This window comes from Argiope bruennichi, chromosome 9 (genome assembly GCF_947563725.1).
Source record: "Argiope bruennichi chromosome 9, qqArgBrue1.1, whole genome shotgun sequence".
NCBI lineage: Eukaryota > Metazoa > Arthropoda > Arachnida > Araneae > Araneidae > Argiope > Argiope bruennichi.
The window spans coordinates 33,781,082-33,804,465 of NC_079159.1; the positions used below are offsets into that span (position 1 = coordinate 33,781,082).

At 30.3% G+C, this 23,384-nt stretch overlaps 1 protein-coding gene across 1 annotated transcript in view; it reads left to right on the top strand.

Annotated features, from left to right (window-relative positions):
* Nucleotides 1-23,384, top strand: part of LOC129985293 (chaoptin-like) — a 63,858-nt gene that overhangs the window by 34,694 nt on the left and 5,780 nt on the right. The window contains exons 2-4 of the mRNA XM_056095270.1: nt 4,905-4,996; nt 8,158-8,334; nt 10,525-13,334. Coding sequence (XP_055951245.1) covers nt 8,158-8,334; nt 10,525-13,334 — 2,987 coding nt within the window. The 5' untranslated portion in view covers nt 4,905-4,996. The remainder of the gene's footprint in view (nt 1-4,904; nt 4,997-8,157; nt 8,335-10,524; nt 13,335-23,384) is intronic.

Here is a 23,384-nt window from a genome sequence, read left to right on the forward strand (position 1 = left end):
AATAGAATTGAAACTTTTATCAAATTCATTTTATGACTTTAAGAATATTTGAACAAAATATACAGTACCCTTGGTAAGTCAGGTATTGTAAAAGCGAAAATCTTTATAATAACTAAAAATATATAACAACCTCTTTCATGGAATACAATAAACCAATTTTCGTTTGATATGTAGTTGGACAATCATTATGTTTTCCTATAATGTCCCTGAATGTAGCGAGAACAGCACAGTGGGTGAGAATAAAGCCATTTTCTTAGTTATTTATTAATGCATGCGATGACTTTATGTGAAAGGAATTTACTGTGAAAGGCAATTCCATTTCGATTTATCCGAAAATGCATTGTAAACTTTGTTTACCCTACACGAATTGTCCATTTGTTGAGCTTGCATGAGTGTTCCTTTTATTCTTTTACAAGGTTCGATACGCATAACTTTTCACTGTTGTTCTAGGATCTAATAGTTCTGTGAAAGATTTTCTATATTATGATATAATGAACGAATGCTTAAGATTCAACACAGACAATGCAATTGAAAATAAATAGTTTCTTATAATTTTTTAAAAGAATAATAATTCGTAGTTTCTCGGGAATACCTTCAAAATTCAATGCCTTCTTAAGTCTTCTTTTACCACTTCATCAGTTTTCCCAATAAAGTTTTGTATAATTCATCCTTTGATCTTTCGGCCATTCTGTTTTGAGTTTGTTATCGATAAATCGATATTATCTTCAATCGAAGTCTAGACAAGTCCTTCAGAATACTCGAAAGATCTGATTAAATATTTTCTTTGAAATAAAACTTGCTCAAAAGTCAAGCCTATGAAAAGGTATTATTAAGTTTTACAAAGAAAGTGTTTTATGATGAGATATAAATTATACAAATGACGAGAAATGTTATCTTAAGAACAGTTGTCGGTCAATAATTCTTTTTTCCGACACCATAGTCTTTTATTTATAAACTTTTACCGAGCAAATTAGTTAAAAGTATGGCTTGCATCTCAAAACAAGGGAAAATGTTATTAAAAATCAATATGTTTAAAACACTTATTTCTATCGTTAAGCTCTTTTAGCTTTCTTTAAGTCATTGAATGCGTATAATTTCACAATAAAGTTAGTATGATTTTAAATAGTCTGATCCATTTAATAGCAGGAAATAATGATTTTAAGTAGTTGAAAACCTTTTCATTTTATTTTAACATAACTGTATTTGTATGATGTGAATTTAAACGAAATTATAATACTGGGTTGTTCAAAACGAATTCTTGAAAACCAATGATGTTGTATTGTCCTGATCTAGACTGATCAAATAACGAAGAATAATTACCAGACAATTATTCTTCATTTTACAGCCCTATATATACAAAGAACAACTTGTTCTAATCTTGGTTAAATAAATAGTTTTTTACACCTGTAGTAGGAGATACAACAATCAAAATCGAAGGTTTTTCTTGAAAATCAGTTCGTTATCTCGTCAACACGACCATTCCAGGGGTAGTTTCTCAGACTTCGAACTCGTGGGCGTAGTCCAACAGTTCCTGCAATTCGTTTCTTCTCTCCTTCTACAAAAATATCTCCGCGCTTTATTTCTGCGACAATCTCCACCTCTTAATTTATATTGATCATTTGATCTCTCTTTCGGTCAAGCGGGGTTCAGCAATATGCTCTCTAAGCGGCCCAAGTGGGTCGTGGGAAGGGCCTTTTACCAAGAGAAACATCTAGTATCCAGATGTTTGGACACCCCTTTCTCTTTGAAAATACTACCAATACCTCTGGGGCGAGGAATTCCATATGTGGTCTTTCATTGTAGTCGCTAATGAACAGATGCGAGACCACTCAGGTGAAAAGATCCACCATCTGGCTATTTCTAGGAGTTTAGTAAGTAACTGCGACGACATAATGTCTTATCAGTACTGGGAAACGGGGAATGTTACAATATGAATAAAATATTAGAACTCAGCTGAAATAGAAGCCTAAATTATTATTCGTCTGTACAATAATTACCCAACATGACTTTTTTTCTAGCATGGGTAAAATGGGTATAATAGTCTATTTCTTTCTCACTGTTACACTAAAAAAAGAGTATAGGAAATATAGAAAAAGTGCATAGTATCAAAGAAATGTACCATGAAATGAAAGTATAAAAACGTTTTTTTTTATTAAGATATACGTTTGTAAAATATACATGCATGAATCTATTGAACTTTCGTCGGCGGTTATGGATATACTTCACCGCATTTGCAGTGAAGGTTTTAAATGAACTTGTTGTGGACCTGTAATAGAATAAAATTTTAAATAATATTTAAAACAATTATATATTAATAATATTTAAAACAATTTATAATTAAAACAACTATTCCGCACTCAAAATTAAACTAATCTTTCTTGTTTTAGATTCTAAATTCTATTTAATTTTTTATTAGATCCTGAAATTCTATGCGTGTATTAAGACGGTTCATCTAAAGCTATAATTCCGTTTAAAAAAAATCTAAGCATCCTTTTTTTGGGGTTCTTGTGTAATAACACAAAATTAACGACTCGTGTATTAAGGCAACTCATATAAATCAAGCATCCCGTAAGCAAAAAAAAAAAAAAAAAAAACATTAGCATTCTTTTTGTTCTTTTAAGTTCACATTTGTTCTTCCTTTCCGTACATACTATGTAATTATAGCCATTAGTATTTGATGAAGAGTCACATTTATTTATTGTGTGGCTGTCGTAAGAGAGCGTATTCAACAAGAGGCGAATAAGAAATAGTTTTAAATCCGGTATATAAACGCTTCTGCGATTCTTCTGATTTTTTTCTGACAATTCGTTCCTGCGATGAGCTATACCGTAATTTCCTGTAGAATTCACAATTTTTAGTTTGTCCAGAGATACAGTTTTATTATTTATTTAAATATAACAAGTCCGTAATTGTTATGATCCGAAAGTTACCCTCAAATACTGAGATCTAAGATAGTAACAATTATAACGGTTATTTTGCTGTTTTTTTACATTGCAATTCTTCATGAAGGAACACACTTTTGAGAAGGAATTTAGTTTTGATCCAGATTTAAGCAGTTCATTATAGGCCGATACTTATACTAGTGCTCCATTCTTATTAATAAAACATTTTTTTTTATTACTGAATCATTATCACACCATCCAATGTTTTAAAATTTTTTTGAAAATATCGTAGTATTCGCCGATGTGTCGCTGATATGTCGCAGAGAAATGTTGTAGGTATATCATTCATTTCCCAGTCATTTGAATGGAATGAAAAAATTAAAGGTCCCTTCTATCAATGCCGGCGGACTTTTTAAAAATAAAATTTGAATTTAAATATTTCATTTCAGAAATTAAAAAACAAAACAAAACAAAAAAGAACTGGAACAACAAATATAGTTGTTTAACTTCTGTATAATGACATAAAACAATTTGAAATATCTAAATGCATTCAATCATTAAGCTAATATTTATCATATTGTAAAATTTAAAAAAATTTGAAATAGAAAATAATTCTTATAGTAATTCAATAAATGTATTAAGTAAGTAAGAAAAAATTCTGTAAGTGTGCATAGGTGTCGTTCCAATGTCCCAAAACATTGATCTCCCCTAAACTTTCTTGCATTTGCTCTAAAATTATTCTATCCCAGCAAACGCTTTGCGTAGCATTGGTGTACATTAGTTACGAAATACTACGAAAATGTCACTCATCAAAATCAGTTTAAATTCTTCCTCCGTAACTGCAATACCAAAATGTTAATTATCATTTTTTTTTTTCATTTTTTTATACTCTACATTTCTTTTCATCTTGCCCTCATCCAAGTGGTTAGATAACTCAGTGTAATAGGCTCCGAGGGCGCAGGATGGCGTTATATTGTGTTAAGAAAATCATTTAGAATAAGCTATGTAATCTTTCAAGCATACAAGCGTTCGGTTCCAGATGATATGCACTTCGCCAGTGTGGGGATGTCAACCATCTAACTTTCCGACCCGCCACGAAGGCACATGGATTTAAACCATAAAACTGATTGACCGGACCGCCGCAACAGCAACATTGGCGGGAACTGTGGTTGAGTCCTAAGGGCAATCACCGGCCACGGTACAACCCTCACCGAAGGAAGTACGCCCCGTCGTCGATGGGAGGAGTCAGATCCCCCACCTATTAGTGTACCCTCCAGGGTGGCGAGATCCAACCAACATGCCGGAAGCATCTCATCCTCATTTCGAGGTGCCCCCCGGGAGTCACCAGTGTGGAGAAACCATACATCAAAGTTTACTTCCAACTATGGGCATGTGCAATGTAGGAAATGTAGCACAAAAGCTCAAGAAAAGAGTGCATATGTGCAAAATGTAATGTGCCCTTTTGTATCGCAACGTATTTCTCATCTTTCCATGGCAAACAATCACCGTCAAAGGTAATTTTTTTCATGACCGTAAATGGTTTTGTGTTAAGCATACTTCCCACTTCCAGAATTTAAAAGAAGATATAAAATGTGGCAAAATAAAATATACATCCTTTAATACTATTGCTTAATTCACAATACAACGCAAAAAAAAAAAAAAAAAAAAACCAAGATGAATTCAAAAGAGAAATAAGTAGAATACAAAAGAGTTAAATAATATTAGCAATATTGTATAATAATGTTGAAGGCTATTTAACATACTATAATATCGTATAGTGTTGTACAACCGACTGTACTTGCTACCTGGAAATACCAATATATTTCATTTGAAAGAAAAGAAAATATTTCCTTTCTTTTCCTAACGAAATCCAGTACTCCATTGCAAAGGGACTTTACAGGCACATTTTACTGAGCCAGGTGTCATACTCTATGGATATATACCATTTTATTAAAAAATTATGTCATAAATGATCAATTATTAGTCAATTCTCAATATGTTTTACCGTTTTAATATTTATAGGTGCTATGACGACGCACTTCAAACTCGATGAAAAATGGATGAAATAAAAGAATGTGGCCATTGGGTAGTCATCTTTCATGGTACCCTGAAAGGTAAGCTCTATTCTAATAAGTGTAATCTATTGAATGCAGAGGGGCAATTTAATGAATTTGAATTTTTATTATTTAAAATGGATAACTGTTTTTATATTAGTATAGAAAAAATAATATTACATTTAGCACCAAGTTAAGTATGAAATTCAAAAAGCAAGTAGAGAATTAGCATTGCAACCGTATTATTTTAAAATTCGTATTAATTTTTCTTATTTTAGCAATATTTGAACTTATAAAATTAAAGTGCGTGAAAAAAAAACCTTGAAATATACTCTGCTCAAAATCGAATTATTTTTCATAATATTTACACAACAAAATGATTAAAATATTTTTATGTTGCTTTAAAATTTTTGAAAAAACAAACAAAGAGTACTAAATGCAAGAACCATATTTTTATCTGAAGTTATGACATAAAAATCATGCAATAAAACTTTACTGCAGAAAGTGAAAAAGAACTCTTTCTTTTACAATAATACGGAAAAAATAAAATAATAATTTCTAAAATAGCATAAATTATATAAATATGTAATATAAATATCAATTTAAAAATTAAATTTTTAAATGTTTCTAAGTTTTTACTTAGATATTCAATATTTTACTAAAAATGATTTTATGATTACTTTGAAGTAAGATGCTAGTATAATATTACTACATTAATATTATTACTTGGCAGCCTTATACTGAATATAAATTTTATAGTTTCTTATCTTTAAAAGCTGTAAAGAACTTTTCTTGAAATATCAAGTAACTCCCCGTAAAATTGCTTGCATGTATCGAGAAAGATTAAATAAATGCTATAATCATTTATAATAAGATATCTAACTGATCTTACTTCTTAAATTGCCTAATCTCACCTTTTCAGTTATTTTGCAATGTCCAGTGATTTTTTAATGTTTCTGTTTTATATGATATAATTTTATATAATCTGTAAAATCTCATTCTGACGTCTTGTAGGGCATGCTGTATGAATTCTTTAATATTATATGAATATATTTCGTTAATTCAGAGGACGGATCTATATTAAAACCTTTCAGATCTGACTAAATTTCGCTCCTAGAAAAAAATTAAATTTGATAATAAAATTCCGTCTTGAGAAGTAGACGGAAAATGCACTAGGTTCAACACAATCATACACTATCTACCAATAAATATTTGGACACCCATGCAAATGAGGATATCTGCGGTTCTGATCTACGTCCCACCTTCTGTACTTAAAGATCGTGTAAGAAACAGCATTGGCACTGGTCGCATGCATGATGCCATGAAATTCAGAGCTGTAATTGCCGGATATCATAGAAATGGCCGATCCTTAAAAGATATATATCGTGTGTTAAACATTCCAAAATCGATAGCGACTTTTAAGAAGTGGAAGGTGAGTGGTGATTGTCGGAATGTGCTTCAACCCGTCAGACCCATGAAACTAAGAGATAGAGACCTACAAGGGCTGTTCAAAGAAATTCAGAAAAACTACACCAAATCAATAGCCCATATACTCCAGAAATTCCAACAAGTATCCGGAACTGTTTTTTCGATAAATACATCCACAAGAAAACACATTTGCTTAGTTTCTGTGGTCGTACTGCCGCCCATTAGTTTTTGATTATAAAATTGAAGCTTGACGGAGGTCGTATCTTGTGGTGTGGAATGGGGACCTTGATCCCAATTCATGGTAAGCTCAATGCCGATTCCGTCTCCACTATCTTGAACAACAATGTGACTCCTGCGCTATGAACAATTTTACAGGTTGGATCATCGTTATTTCTGAGATGATAACGCCACTTGTCATAATGCGAGACCCACCATGGATTAATATGACGACAATGAGGAGACCCGACTGGCCTGGCCTGAGTCCAGACTTGAATCCTATAGAAGATCTCTGGGATGAGTTGAATTGCCAATTTAAGGGGCGCAGCAATCATCCAAAATCGGTGAAATTCTTCTCCGATAAGAGCAGAAGCAAATACCTTTGCCCATCATCTAAACATTGCAAGCATGCCCCGGATGGTTAAGGTTGTAAGTGCCTCAGATGAAGGCTGTACCAACTATTTATTGGATATGAACTTGCAAAAACTTGTTTCTAAAGGATTACAAAAACATGGTTATTCTTTCTAAAAAGTCTTCATTATGGAACTTGATCTCAAATGAGATTAAATGCCCCGGAAGATTAAAGTTGAAAGTGCCTCAGATGGAGGCTCTACCAAATATTGAATATGAATAAATTTTGTTTATACCTTTCATCGCAGGTGTCCAATTACTTATTGGTAGATAGTGTATTTATCACAATAGTATGTTTCTCCGCCAACCACACTAAATTTCACATTTTCATCCCTCTTAGCAAATGCACATGACTATTTGAAATTGAGTCGCCAGACGCCAACTCGTTAGACATTCTCATTAATTTAAGAAAGCTGTACAAACTGTATAAAATTGCAAAAAGGAAACTGTATAAAATTCTTGCCTAAAAGTATCTTTTGCTTATGGCTTTAAATTATATGGCAGGCAATAAAAAAAATCATCATTTTTGCAAAAGCTTATTTCTAAAGGATTACAAAAACATGGCTATTCTTTCAAAAAATCTTGGAACTTGATCTCAAAAAAGCTTTAGATTTTCATAGGTATTTTACTTTTCATATTATGTCAACATTTGCAAATAAAATTACTTTTTTATAGAAATTCATACATGAAAATAGGTTTAATAGGCCTTTTATTTGAATAATCATTTCTTTTTTTTATTAATAAGTTTTGTATTAATTTTCAAATTTTTAAGTCGTAACCAAATTGTTCTGAGGGACATAAGATTAAAAAATATTTTTCCCTTTCAAATAATGGATGAGGAGTGGAAACGTTTCTAAATTATTTTAGACTTTAGGTCAATGAAATAAAAAATCACGATTTTTTTAAAAGTGTTTTGAGATGTAAGAAATTAGAAAATCGATATAAAAAGAAATAAAATACATTATATACAATGCAAAGAAAGTATATATTTAATTTATATCACTTTCCGACCAAATTATTCTATTCAAAATAGTTATTTTAATTTGCATACTTTTTGCTTTTAAGTGATCTAATGCTATTGTTAACAAAAACACCATTTCATATTTCAATTTAATCAAAAATTGTAGTTTTCTTCCTGCGCTAAATCACTGTTTTCCTTTTTTCAGATGGCAGCTTTTTTATCCGCCTTGGCAATTATGATTTTAGGTTTAACAGAATCTGGCAGCAACGATATATGTAGTTTTAATCGCCTGTGCACCTGTCGGAAATCCCACCATGAAGTCATTTGTCGAGGAGTTCCATTTTCTAAATTTCCTACTCTGTCAGCAGGAACCATTTATCAGGTAGATTTGACACTGCTTTTCAATAGAGGTTTACAAATGAAATATCTCAGCTATTAAATCATATCACTCAGTACTCAGCTTTCAAGATATTTATCAAGATAATTGACGTCTTGTCAGCTTTGGAAACTTAGTAGCACATTGTTACCAAATAGCGCACTAAAGTTGATATTAGTTTCATTTAAACGATAATTGAAATCCTGATCAAAATTAAAACGCTTAAAGAATTTTCTAATTAGTTGAATAATGTAATAAAAATAATTAATATGTGTTTCAAAATAACATTAAGAGATTAATTAATTATATTTAATAGAACTTAGAGTTGTGGTTTTCTGTCTCTTAATTTTTTTCCTTCTTAAAATTATTATTGGCATTTTATTCACGATAACGCATAATTATACAATGTATTGTAGCTTAAAAATAATTTTATTTCTTTCAATGAAGCGTTTTCATTTTTTGGTAACGTTTTTGTTAAATTAAATGTATTTCTGTGAAGTTAATTGCCAATTTTTCTTTCGCTCTTTACTTTTGAATGCATTTAATTAAATAATTATAGAATTCTGAAAAAAACCATCATTTGTTTTCTATTAACTAAAATTTTTCTTTAGCAATTTTTACAATTTCAAATTAAGAGTTTCTTACTTTATCTAAATTTTATAGTAATTTACTAACTAAAATTTTCAATAGTGGCTGTAATTAAAATAGTGTAAGCTCAGATTAGTCACATTTCATCTGAATTTTTATATTACATTAGAAATTCTAAGCAAGTTTAAATATTAAAGATATTTTATTTAAAAAGTAACTTGTTTCTATTCCTGAGATTATTTTATACTGCATTGTAGTGTAATTGTGTTGATGCTTTCTTCTTAGACGTTTTTACAATATTAAAAAGATTTTTAAGAAATATAAGAAACATTAAAGAATTTTAATGTTCTCTTTTGATTATAAATTCATTATTTTGATGTTTACAAAGGCTTCTGAAATTTATTCCTGAATTAGCTAATAGATATTTATTTATTTTCTTATATTTTATAAAAATTATCCAATATATATATATATATATATATAATCATTCGAATTCCAGCTACACTGTAACTTTAACCTTTACATTTCTGGGGCAATGTTTTTTCCTACATAATCTAAACGATGAATCAGAATTGTTTTTTCTTCTAAAAATATATAAAATCTCAATACTTCCTCTCTTTCCTGCTTCCTGCCTTCTTCTTTGGTTCCCTAGATTGCATTCGTCATAGTTTACTCAAAGAAATCTTGCAAAAAGCTAAAAATTTATCTATTTCATCAAACTATGAAGAATAAAACTAATAAAAATCTTTATATGTTTCTTCAAAATATTTCTTCTATATCTGCTTCTTTAAAACACTTTGGAGATAAACGCGCAAATACACATATATGTGTATGTCAAAAATGCCTTGAAATCATATATATATATATATATATATATATATATATATATATATATATATTTACAATACGGAAAAGTTTAAAACTTAGGAGAAACCATATATACAAATAATTCAAAAACAGTGACAAGCAAAGTTTAAATCTTCTCTCAAAAATTGGAAATGCAATCAGGAGATTGTTAATTACAGAATAACAGTTCATTCATATCATATGTACAGTTTATGAAAAGTGATGTGCTACATAAGATAAAACAATGAATAAATTAAGGGATTACAAATATTCAGTGAACATTCTCCTATTCGGTATTTTACATTTATAAGATATTCATCACACTTTCTTACAGCAGTAAGTAATTTTTCTCCTGATGTTTTTTGATGACGTTTATTGCTATAAAGAAGGTGGTACGACATCCAACAACTGAGTCTTTAACTGAAGAACAGCATTGTATAGTTAAAAAGCCGTTTGTTTAGTTATTGTTACTGCGTAATGCTCCACTTTGAATCCAAGAAGCATCCAGTTAGTCAATCTAAAAGCGATTTCAACCATAATGTAGACAACTCAAAATTATGGTTTCAAGACAAAAGAAACTTAGAATTATTTCAACCATTTCTGCAGAAAACCCAGCTTTCTTTTTTCCCTGTTTAATTTCAATTTGGTGATTTTTTTAAAGCTGCTCAGATCTTCTGAATCACTCTATAACTCAGTTTAAAAATAAATTTTCAACTGATTTCTTTTAAAAACTGTATAATAATTCTTATTCTTTCTATTCAGGTAACCTTGATTAAATCTGGAATAGAAGCTCTTCACAACAATTTATTTGAAGGCACAAACGTTGCTTCACTGCATTTGATGCAAAACAACATAAAATATATCGCCCCATGGACATTCAGTGGATTGGAGAATATCCTCACAACACTTGATCTGAGTCACAACCAGCTGAATCAATTTCCACTTGCCGTCCTCAGTTCTCTAAGCAATCTTCAATGGTTAAATTTGCAAGGAAACCAAATCGACGATGTCCATAATTTCAAATGGTCACAACTGAACAGTAAAAGTATTCTCAACAGCTTGTTCCTGGGATCGAATCATATCACAACTATACCAGAAGGCACATTTACGAAATTAACCAACCTGAATGTGTTGAATATAGAGGGGAACCTAATCCATGATGTGGGGAGTCATTGTTTCCCATTGTCTGTCAGATCCCTCTCTCTCTCGAACAATATCCTGAAGAAAGTGCCTCTTCATGCAATATATACTCTGAAACACTTACGGTTCTTGTATCTGTCAGGAAATCTGTTCCACAAACTGCCCTGTCCATTCCATTTAAGTGTCCCTCATCTTGAAAAGCTGGAACTCAGCAATAACATGCTGAACCACATTCCGGAATGTGTGTTTAACGGTTCATTTACGATAAAAGAATTAAATTTGGACTTCAACTTCTTGAGAGGCCTTTCAGCAAGAACTTTCAAAGGTACGAAACTGGAAAGACTGATTTTATCAAATAATCGCATTAGTACTGTACATTCTGATGCCTTTGTGGGTATTGAGACTACATTGACAACATTGGATTTAAGCTTCAATCTAATGGAAATTTTTCCATCCGCTGTTAATGATCTGAAATCGCTGTTATATTTGTCTCTGAAAAGTAATCTGCTGAAACAGCTCGGGAAAGGTGATTTACATGGGTGTCGAAGAAGCCTGGAAGTTTTAGATCTATCCGGTAATCTATTTCAACAAGTGCCCAAGAAAACCTTGAAACCGTTATCTAAACTTCTGCGATTGAGTCTTCAAGACAATAGAATTCAAAAGGTATATCGAGATGATTTTGAAGGATGGGGCCAATCGCTCACCACTTTAAGTTTAGCCAATAATAAAATGACATATTTATCAGGTGGAACATTTTCTCATTTATCAAAACTTAAAGAGTTAAAACTTTCTTTTAATAATTTAATGTATCTAGATCAGCAGGTATTTTTACCATTACGCAAAACTTTAGAAGTACTGGATTTAACATCTTCATTCTCCCAATACAATCATCCTGTAGAAACTTTCATAAGTAATTTAGACCGCTTAGAATGGTTACAGATTGATCATAATAATATATCTAAAATGACGGTCCCTAGCTTTCATTCTTTATCTAAACTCCACCATCTAGATATAAGCAACAATGACATGGAAGAAATCCCAGTTGATTTCTTTTCCTCATCAAAACATACGTATTTAAGTACCGTCCATATTAGTAATAACGAACTAGAATCCATAAAAAGTAGAACGTTTGACAGCATACCCCACTTATCAACAGTTGTTTTATTTGGCAATAAAATATCCATCATTGAAAGTTTTGCCTTTGTTAACTGCTCTTATTTACATACAGTGGTTCTTTCTGAAAATGAACTAACTTCAATTGATTCTTCGTCTTTTATCAACCTCACGAGGTTGTCAAATATTTACCTCCAAGATAATAATTTAGCATCATTTTCATTTGACATCATTAAGGGTGACACTTCACAACTTTATTTGAATTTATCAAACAATGCTTTAAAAGATTTAGAAGGCAGTAATGATACTCAAATTAATTCATTGAAAATTAGGACCTTGGATCTTACAAACAATCGTATATCTGTGATACCAGATTCATTTTTCCTCTCCTGTTCCAAATATCTTCTGCATCTCTTTTTGTCCAAGAACAAAATATCCCATCTTCCTTCTATTATTTCACCAATGCTACAAGTGTTGCACTTGTCTTGCAATAATTTTAGCAGCTTGAATGAATCAAGCTTCGAGTGCTGCAGAACTGTGCAGATACTCATGCTGGATCACAACAACATATCAAACGTTACGGAAGGCTCTTTCAGGGGTATGGGCAACTTAAGAATTTTAGATCTAAGTTACAACAGCATCGATCGACTTCCAGAAAGTGCTTTCGTCGACACGCAAATTGAGAAACTGAATCTATCTAGAAACAATTTTATGACGGTTCCAATAGCCAGCCTAGAGCTTGTCAAAGGTTCGCTCAGACACCTTGATTTATCTTTAAATCAAATAGAAAACATATCTCTGGACAGTTTTGCAAGCTTAAATAAACTTCAGGCCTTAAATCTGTCTTCCAACTACATATCCTTCCTTCATGAACAGAGCTTTCATGGCTTGAACTATTTGGTTGAACTGGATCTATCCCACAATCCTCTGCATAAGCTTTTGAATGAAAGCCCTTTGAGTTCGCTCGTAGCCTTGAGGTCACTGCATCTGAATAATGCAAGCTTAATATCCGTCTCAACATTGCCACTACCACACCTTAATGTATTGAATTTGAGAGATAACTTCCTGTATAATGTATCCCAGCATGCTTTTGAGAAATCGCGGAATGTACGACAGTTGGATATGGCAGGGAATTTACTACAGGATGTTCCTATTCATCTATGGCAAAGGACGAGAAGGCTCGTCTGTTTAGATATATCTCGTAATCCAATTGAAGTTTTAGGCGTCAACAGTTTTTCTGGACTTGAAAAACTTCAACAATTGGATATCAGTGGTTTGTTGCTCAAAAGATTAAATCCGAGGACATTACATGGACTTAGGTAAGTAAACTTTTGTCTTGAATATTTTTTATTTAAGTGATATTTATTTGAAATATTAAACACCAAAACGAGGGAAACATTTTAATGAATGAGTGTAACTTCAAAATTTTTACTGCCATGCGTCTTTAAAATATAAAAACAAATAGGCTCTGTCCTTCATAAATTGGAAAGTTTTTACAATGATTTTAAAAACCTTTTTTCAAATTTTATAGCTTTTTTCACTGAAATATAATTTAACATATTAAAAAGTAGTCATTTGATTACCTTCATTTGAATCTAAGAGATCGAGATATAGAAAATGCAGCGATTAAAACATGAAAATATAAATACGAAGCAAAATAATCAAATAAAAAAAACCCTTGACTCTGGCCTTTATAAAATGAAGATTTTTACAATGACTCAAAAAATCTTTTTATTTTTTATTTTTACTGCATTCGACACTGAGATATAAATTAACACGCTAAATAACACAAAAAAGTAGTTATTTGATTACCTTTATTTGAAACTAAGAAATCAGGATATAGAAAGATAAGAAATAATATAAGCAATTAATTATATGAAATTAAAATTAATAAATAAATCAAAAGAATTTCAATAAATAAGCAAGAAACAAAAATTAATTATTTCCTTATATAACGTTTGTATTAATTTTCAAACAATATTAAACTCTCTGAAATGTCACTATTTTTTTATGGTTATTATTTCATCAACGTTCCTTGACTCTTCAAGTCCTTTATCACCATATTTGTGCATGACGTATAAGCAAATAACAATCACTGGTGAAGGTGATCACAAGTTTAGTGAGATTTGCTTAAGAAGTGAAAAACCGTACTGTTCTTTCGTTTCGTTTTCAGTGAAGTTTTCCACTGATGAAGTGTATGCTTTTACTTAGCTCCTATAAATTAAATGAAAGAAAAAAAATTCTTCTGAAAATTCAATCCAGCCAAACACATGTGACCAACCGTAGCTTTGCTTTTCACGTGTGCTGCAGCGCTTTGCAGTCGATGAATATCAAACTAATTTTACCATATGTATAGTTGTCTTAAAGACAAGTGCTTTCTTTCTCTTCTGTTAAATTTAGATCAATTTGAAAATAAATTTAAATATTATTTTTTTAATTAAACTGATTTTCTGTCATTTTAATGAAATATTTGCCTGATGATATTCCTCACATTATTTACTATATGTGACAATAAATTTACTTTTGCATGACATTTATTATGCAGGGTGGTTATAATTAAACTTCCCCTATAAACAGCATTATACAACGCAAACGGCTGGACGAATTGCAAAGGAATTTGGTATTTGGATTATACACGAGATGCGCTCATGGAATTTCGAAAATAAAAAAATTAGTTGCAAAATGTCTACCAGAGGGCGCCTTTTCCGGAAAAACATTAAATTTAACACAATAAACGACCAAAACGGAATACAGAAACAATATTAACAATCTAGAACAAGAATTAGGAGTAATAAAATGTAAAACTGGGAAAAGCTGTCAATTCTAGGAAAAAATGTCGAGATTTGCATGCTTGTGAAGAAGAGGAAGTTGCAAAATATGTTATGCAAAATGCAAAGTAGGTTAGGATAAGAAACGTTTGCAGTCGTTGTCATGTTTTATGTCGATGTTTCCGGTTGTAATGATGACGGTATCTTGTTGCGACGGTGTTTGTGACGTTGAATGACTTAAAGAACTCCATAGCGCTTCATGTGTGAAGCATCACAACTGATCAGTTACGATCTGCTATTGAACACACTGTCCATCGACTTGAAATTTTGCAGATGAATGAGGGTGGTCACATGGAGTACCTTTCCTTACATCGTCCTGGACACGATAAACAACTGCTTCACTTGTGCAGTTTTGTTCTAATCCGTTCTTGTTTCTGCAAAATGAACTGTTTTCTTTTCCCTCAAACAGCGTACTGTTAGTTTTTCCTTAACTTTACTTAATGTGGTTCGATGACAAGGTGATCAGAAACTAGTTAATAAATGTTAATATTGTTTCTGCATTCTGTTTTGATCGTTTATTTTGTTAAAATTACTGCTTCACCAGAAAAGGCGCCCTCTGGTCAACATTTTAGAACTAATTTTTTTTTCTTCAACATTTCGTGAGCGCATCTAGTGTATAGCCTGTATACCAAACTTCATTGCAATCCGTTCACCTGTTTGAGTTGTAGGATGTTGTTTATAAGGGAAGTTTAATTATAACCACTCTGTAAAATGAGACGACATTTACGAGTTTTAACTGATTACTTTTGCATAAATAATTCATACTTGCATTATATTCATTTTTCATGTTTATTGTTGGCGATTTAAATATATAAATAAATCTTCAAATTTGAAGATTGTTAAATGAACACTTCTGCTATTCGTGTTTTTGGTCTTTCTGTTAATACAGATTTACTAACACATTTTGTGACACGGTCAAAAAAGGTAATATTGCACAAGGTTTTTTTTTTTTTTTTTTTTTTTTTTTTTTTTGTAATTTTCATTCATTTACTTCAACTATGTAGTGTGACGGAATGATTTCATTTTATCAATTTTTAGCTTATCCTAATGTTTTTCACATATTTCATTATTTTACGTCTGTGAAAAAAAAGCTTATGCGGTATTTCCCTACAAGCCACTGTAGGGATTAAACAGAAATTTGCTGTTATGTATATGTGTACGACGTAGTATGGGATGTGTCACACATTTTAAATTCGTTATCTTTTAACACATGTTAATGCTAAAATTGCCAAAAATTGCTTTCTAAGATGCATTAAATACGGTATACAATAAGTAGATTACCACTTCGCTGTAGTTTGATTTTCAATGATTTTTAGAATATGTTATTCAACATAGGCTTATTGATTGAAAGGATTTTCATTATATTTGATAAGGGATTGTGTGACATTTAATCTACAGAAAGTTTGTCAAACCGGAATTTTATTCCAAGTATTAACTTCGCCTAATGTGGCAATGTAGAAAATTTCTTTCAGTGAATCAATTTCTTGCAAATGCAAATTGATATTTTTTTATAATGTTGAAAGTATGTATGGGATATATGCTTTTACTTTGCTTTCAATTACCGATTTTTTAATTTTATTGTAATTTCTCAATAGAAAAATTCGGGTGTCTTTTCTTCTAGATGTTGTGTAAAGAAATCATGAAAATAATATTGAACTCTTTGCACAATTTATTATTTGCAGAATTATGACAGCTCTTTTAAATTACATTTCTGTTTCCATAGTATTATCATCAAATTAAATTTTTTTCAAATAATAATTAGACATATTTTATGTATATGATTTAACATGGGTAAAGTATAACGTTTTGTTGAACGCTTTACGAATTTAGTGACTGAACTGTATCTATCGTGTTTTAAGTCTATCCATTTTTTAAAAAATATTTTTCTTGATATCTTCATGGAGATATAACTTTTTTTCCCTTTTATTTCGTTTGTGGGCTAAAGCATCCAAATAACACTGAATAAATATGCAAAATTTAAAATGCTTTGATATTCTTTTAGGTCATGCATGGATAATTAGCTTAATATATTTAATATTAAAAGATTTTATCAAAAACAAAGAACAAAGAAAAGTTTATCGACATAAAAATATGTGCAAATATATGTACCCTTTAATCTGAAAAATTATTACTGATAAAATTGAAAAATGAAACTTATATTTTCAAATTTTAAAAGGATTTGTTCTTACAAATTTTAATGAAACAATTTTTTTAACATAGCAATTGCCTCTCGTTCATCATGTTTTGCTATATCTAAATATTAAAAAAAAATGACGGACAATTCTATTTTTCCCCGAGTTAGGGGGAAAAAAAGAAAAAATAAAGAATTCAGCGTTAAGAGAGAAATAAATTAACCATTTTCAATAAAAAATGCATCAAACATTCATATCACTCAGATGATGATAATAGAAATCCATGACTTAAAATAAAAAGAAATAAAAATCCCGTTTTAAAAGATTTTATACACTTTTTACTTATCTATTTATAGATTCTAGAGTTAAAAAATCTCTTATATAAATATCTAGAATTCCAATTTCGCCACCATCGTTTTTTTCACTTTTGTTTATCTCCAAAGTTTTCGTATATTAGTACATAAATATGGTAAGTGTTCAAGTGTTTTTAATTTTGTAACTTTCCTCAGTTTTATTTGAAACATATTTTATTCGTATTTTATTATTATTTTTTATTCGTATGTTTTCTTCCTTTTTAGTATTGTTTCCTCTTTTTTGTTTTCTGAAGATAGCATTTTTTTTCAATAAAAATAGTTTTATTTAAGTTTCTTTATTTTTCTTTCTTATAGTGCTAAATTTTCCGGATGCACGTTAGTCATTTTTTTCCAACCTTTAGAAAAGTAACTTTTACTATTTCATGGTTTTCTTTTCTTCATTTTTTTAAAAACCTATCCTAACGTGGGAGACAGCAAAAAAAAAACTTTTACTATTTCTTAGTTTCTTTGTTTGTTTTTTTTAAAAAAACTTAACCTACCGTGGGAAGGAGCAAAATTTAAAGTCAGCGATTATTCTATAAAGGTTGAAAATATATTGAAATATGACAATAAAATTGAAATATGAAATTAATAAGAGAATATGAAATTAATAAAAAAGTATGAAATTAATAAGAAAATATGAAATTTATAAGAAATTACGCACTTAATCAATGCTTTATATTATCTATCTTCTGCAAGTCTAATAAAAATATTTTTCATTTCAGTTTGCTTTTACTTCAGTTTCCTGCCTATCGAAATAAAATTTGAAAAATGATAAATTAATATCCAAACATGATTTTTTTTAAATTCAACTTCTATGTCAGGAAAGCAAACAATTTTCATCCATAAATTGAATGTGGCATTGCCTGGCTGAAATCAGAGAATTATATTAATATTCCATTTAAATCACAGAAATATTCATTTAAAGTATTGAATCTTATTAGAGTTAAGAATCATAATAAAGGAGAGTGGAATAAAACGGGGTTTTACTGTTTTTGGTTTTATAAAATCAAATGAATATAATAAATCTAAAAAGAAAAATAAAGTTTCTCAAATTCTAACATGCAGTCCTTACATCAGAATTCTTAATATGCTTGGAATACGTGCTAAGATTAACAAAGAGGGATAAGCGCATCCCAAAATGGTTCCATGAGGCAACCAAAGTTAGATGCAATTCATACCATTTTGTAGAAATAAATATTCGAAAAAGAGTATGGGGGAACATATTCATCATCATTTATAATTAATGAATAACATATATATGGAAATTCATAAAAAGGAAAATAAGTTTGTTGTTACTTTTTAATAAATCGCAGAATGGTTCTTGAAGGCAGCACATTTATTAGACACAGAAAACAAAAAGAAAAGAACACAGACATTGACAATTACGCACACAGCATCATGTTAAGCAGTTCGCGGGAGGAATGGTGCCGTAATGAAGCAAGAGCGTAATCACAAGGATATTCCTACGCTAGAAAAATAGTCCGCTCGCTTCATCCCAACAAAGTTAAATTACATTAAAAAAATCTAAATCATTTGTTACATGCAGTATCTTTTTAAGTTCAAAATAGATGACGAAAATTCTGTCTAATATTTGGAGACTTAAAAAAATTCTAAAATATAATGAGAATTAAAGATCATATTTTAAAGTAATATATCATTTTATAAATTAAAACGAAAGACGAAGATTTGAGATTTAAGACGAAACTATTTCTGGATTTTTCTTGTTTACTTTAAGATATTTTCAATGTATTCTCGTGCAAATTTCATCTCATCTCAAGATTCCCAAAAGGGATGTGCGAATTAACACAATATTATAACAGATCATGCATGATTTCAAACGAATCACAAATATGACCTCACAAAGCCAAAGCATTCAGAATCTCTGAATGATTACTTCTACAAGTGAGGAACCTTCCTTCATAACCAAAAATCTAATCTAACTCCTGTATCCATTACAACAAACAGCTCCATCCTGTGATCTTTCTTAAAGTGCACAAATTCTGGACCATTTACCTGAATTCAAAATATATAGAATATTCTGAAAGCTTAAGATGAAATATAACCACAATTTCAAAAGAAGAAATTAGTCACTATATCAAAAATCTAAAGCTCGTATCAAAAATCTAAAAAGGTATGGGTGCTTGCATCTTAAAGAATCATCTAAACATTCAAGGAAAAATCCTTGCAGTTGTTCTCAAATAGGTATTTCTTCACTAATTTCTCCGGCAATGTCAATTTATCTATCTGATGGCCATAAAAGCTTTCATTCAAAGCTCTGGATGTTTTACAGCTATCCATGGAATTTGAAAATTCTAACTCGGCATATTACTGTTTCACCACCAATGTTATTTTGAAAGAATAACTACTAACATAATGATATAAAAATTCTGCATTGTCAAAATATTTCAAGAGCTAAATAAAAAATTTTGCAAGTGTATAATATTTGAAATTCGACATCTTTTCACCACCTACCTTTTATACGAAGACTATACGCTGTGAATGTTTGATCTGAATAAAAAAAAAACGGGTTTGACTAGTTGATCACATTATATCCTTTGCTTTCTCAAAGGCAGATGATAAATTCTTTTATATTTTGAAACTCCTTTTGAAGTTCCAGAACATTTTGAACAAATAGCAAGATTTTTTGTTCGCATCAATAGAAACAAATGATAAAAGATGTCAAAAATACTCAATGAACCTCAATAAATATACAATTAAAGTTCTCAATTGAGAATTATTTTTCAAAAGATTACGACTATATCAAATAGAATACATGTCGATGTGGCTTATAAATGTTAATCTTTGCATCATAAGGAAAATACCTGCTATAACATTCATGTAAAGATGCTATAGCATTCATGTTTAAAAATATCCTGCATCATTTATTTAAAATTTCTTCTTGGAAATTAATTCTAATTATTATTATTCATACAAGCAAGATGTTAATATAGAAAAAAAACATTAAACTAATGACTATGTAGTATTAATGCACTAAACCAAATAAGACTGGATTTTGAAGTTACCATTAATAATTAGACGTAAACTTTATTAATGGTTTTGGCGCTTATTTCATGGTAAATCATCCATATCCATTCATTTATCCTTGATTTCTCTTTTCGTAAAATAACGCTAAATATAGTTTTTTCTAAAGTACTATAAAATGGTGCCTTCCTCTCATCATCTTTTGCAATGCTAGACAGGTTCTCTTCCAAAGGCAATAAAAAACTTGGAAAAAGAATATCACTTACGATAATTTATTATTTATATGTTTTTAAATCTTCTTTTTTTGCCTAATGTCATCTTTATTCTTTCTTTTTTTTTATCCGTCTAATTTTTAATGTTGCTGGGTCCTTCATGCCATGTCTCTTTTGAGTAAGTCAGAAGAGAAGAATTAGCTCAGACCAAACTAATCTTCGTAAATGACAATCTCTTATAACACTTCAACGAAATTTTTTTTTTTTTTTTTACAAATACAGATTTTATATTAAACATTTGTGTCTTTTAATCAACTAAAAGACTATCTGACGGTATTTTGTGGTTGGTAAGATTTTGTGAACATTAATTTTCCTTCTATCAATTTTCATTTAAATATTTCCATAAAAATTATGTTGACTTTCAATTATTAAGAAAATTTTATTTGCTGAACATTTGATATTAAAATGCTTCATTATTTCCAGCCATCAGTAGATATTTCTTTATAAAATAACGGAACAATTTATTGCATTAAGAAATCAAGACCATACCTTTTTTTAATAATTGGTCAAATTCTTATAATTGCAGTTTGCCAAAAAATTTCAATGATTTTTTTAAATGTATTGCGGAATTTTTGGATGCAATTTTTTAATAATTAGTTGTAATAAGAATTAGTTTAATTAAATAGCAACCCCCTTTTTTATATCAGTTTGATTCCTGCTCTAAGACAATACTATTTTATAAATGATAATGTATTTTATGATTCACGGAAAAAAGGGAGCAATATATATATATTGATAAAAACTGTAAAGGAGCGCCTACTCAATTTTTATTTACAAATTTTATCGAATTATAAATTGTAACAAGAGAAAAGTATTCTTTAACATGTTGATAAATATGTCGATTATGTTTAATTTCTAGCCATTTGCCTCAAAGCTTAAAATGCTTTTTCTGCTGCCTGTAAAAATCTTGAACTCCAAAGCTCCAATTGCTAATTGTCCAATCTGACTCCTACATTGATTTAACTTAATTCATAGTGTGTGCAAAATCGTCAGCTGAGATGGAAATTACAGATCCCCCCCCCCTAAAAAACAGTAATTGGTTTTTACGCTCTAGGTTAGGGAAGAAATTTTCCTTTTGCTTTGCTTGTCATCTTAGGTGGAAATGTTGGACTAAGTATGTTTTTCACCATGGGAATGCTAACACACTAGCATTGGTGCCACTGAATTCGCGCATTGTCTACCACCTTTGCACGGTTTCGTCCAAACTGTCCTGGTACAGATCTAACTGATTAGATCGTCGAAATATATCCATATTGTTCAGTGGAAGCGCTTCATTATTCAAGCCGATTCACCTCCTGTTTGCATTAAATAAAGATGCTCAGTTCCTTTTCAAACCTTTCATCGCATATAAATAGACTTATCACTTTAGACATATAAACGACCAATTTTTTAGTTTTAAAAAACTGTTAAAACTGTCCGATTACTTAAATTCTTCAATTACATATTTATACTAATATTTTTAATCTTAACTAATAGTTATAGTGAATTTTTATGGTTATGTTGGCTTGTGAGGATATGTTTATACTGCCACAGTATACAATTATTTATGATGAATACGGAACTCGTAGCAGATTTTTGTTAGACACATAATTAAATAAAATTGAAGTCAATTTAAAAAAATATATATTGTCATATAGATACTTTAGTGTGGAACGCAATGACACACACAAGAAGTAAAGCTAAACCAATTTATTAACTCAACTCAGAACACAGTGAATGACAGATCTTCTGCTTTTATATTAGCAGGGAAAGTTCCAGAATACTATTCTGGAGACATCAAGAAAAGTCCAGAACACTTATCTGGTAAACTAAAGAAAGGTCCAGAATCTTCTAGAACATGAAATAAAGGAAAACATAGAATCAAGGGAATAAATATTTACACAGACTGTGAATTGCATTGTCTCTAGCGGGATTCGAACTTACGATCTCTTGATTAAGAAACCACTGCTATGACCATTCATGGAGAGTCAACCGTCTCTTTTCAATGCGGCAATATATTCATTATTACACCAAATTAATGTTTCACCCTATTAAAACTGATATTATAATATTCTGGACTATGCAAATGTTGTCATATAATTTAATCCTTAATATGCTTTTAATTTTTGATATATGAGGTACGCAAAGCTGAAATATTAAAACTGTCGACATACCCGACACAAAGAGATTGTTAGGCCTTCTTGAACTCGCCGAAATACAGTTTTTTAGAAATTTATCTATGAAATTAGTCTATGAATATGGCAAATCAAAACGAGCACCGCAACACATGGACGAATTTAATATCTTACTTTCCAAATTTACAGATTCCTATCATATTTTAATTGAACTCTATGTATGGGAAATCTGCCTATTCAGCCGTCTATGCACTGATGGTCAACAGAGGAATTTAAACACTTAGATGCTCTACTACAGTCACTACTACAAACACTTAGATGTTCTACTACAGTCACTACTACAAACACTTAGATGTTCTACTACAGTCACTACTACAAACACTTAGATGTTCTACTACAGTCACTACTACAAACACTTAGATGTTCTACAGCGAGGTCTTATTATTAATATTTCCGAATTCTGATCAATTATTTTAAAATAAAGGTACCCAAAAATCATATTCAGTTCATTCATTTGTAAAATAAAAAGTTTCATTTTTTATGCATAATTCACAACAATTATTTTTATTTTATTATTGTCTAGAAAGTAATTCCTCTTTCATTAGTATCTCAGTATATTATTATGCCAACGAATGCCAGCTAATTCTGTTATGGTACAAGCGGAAACCAGAAGATAGCCTCGAGA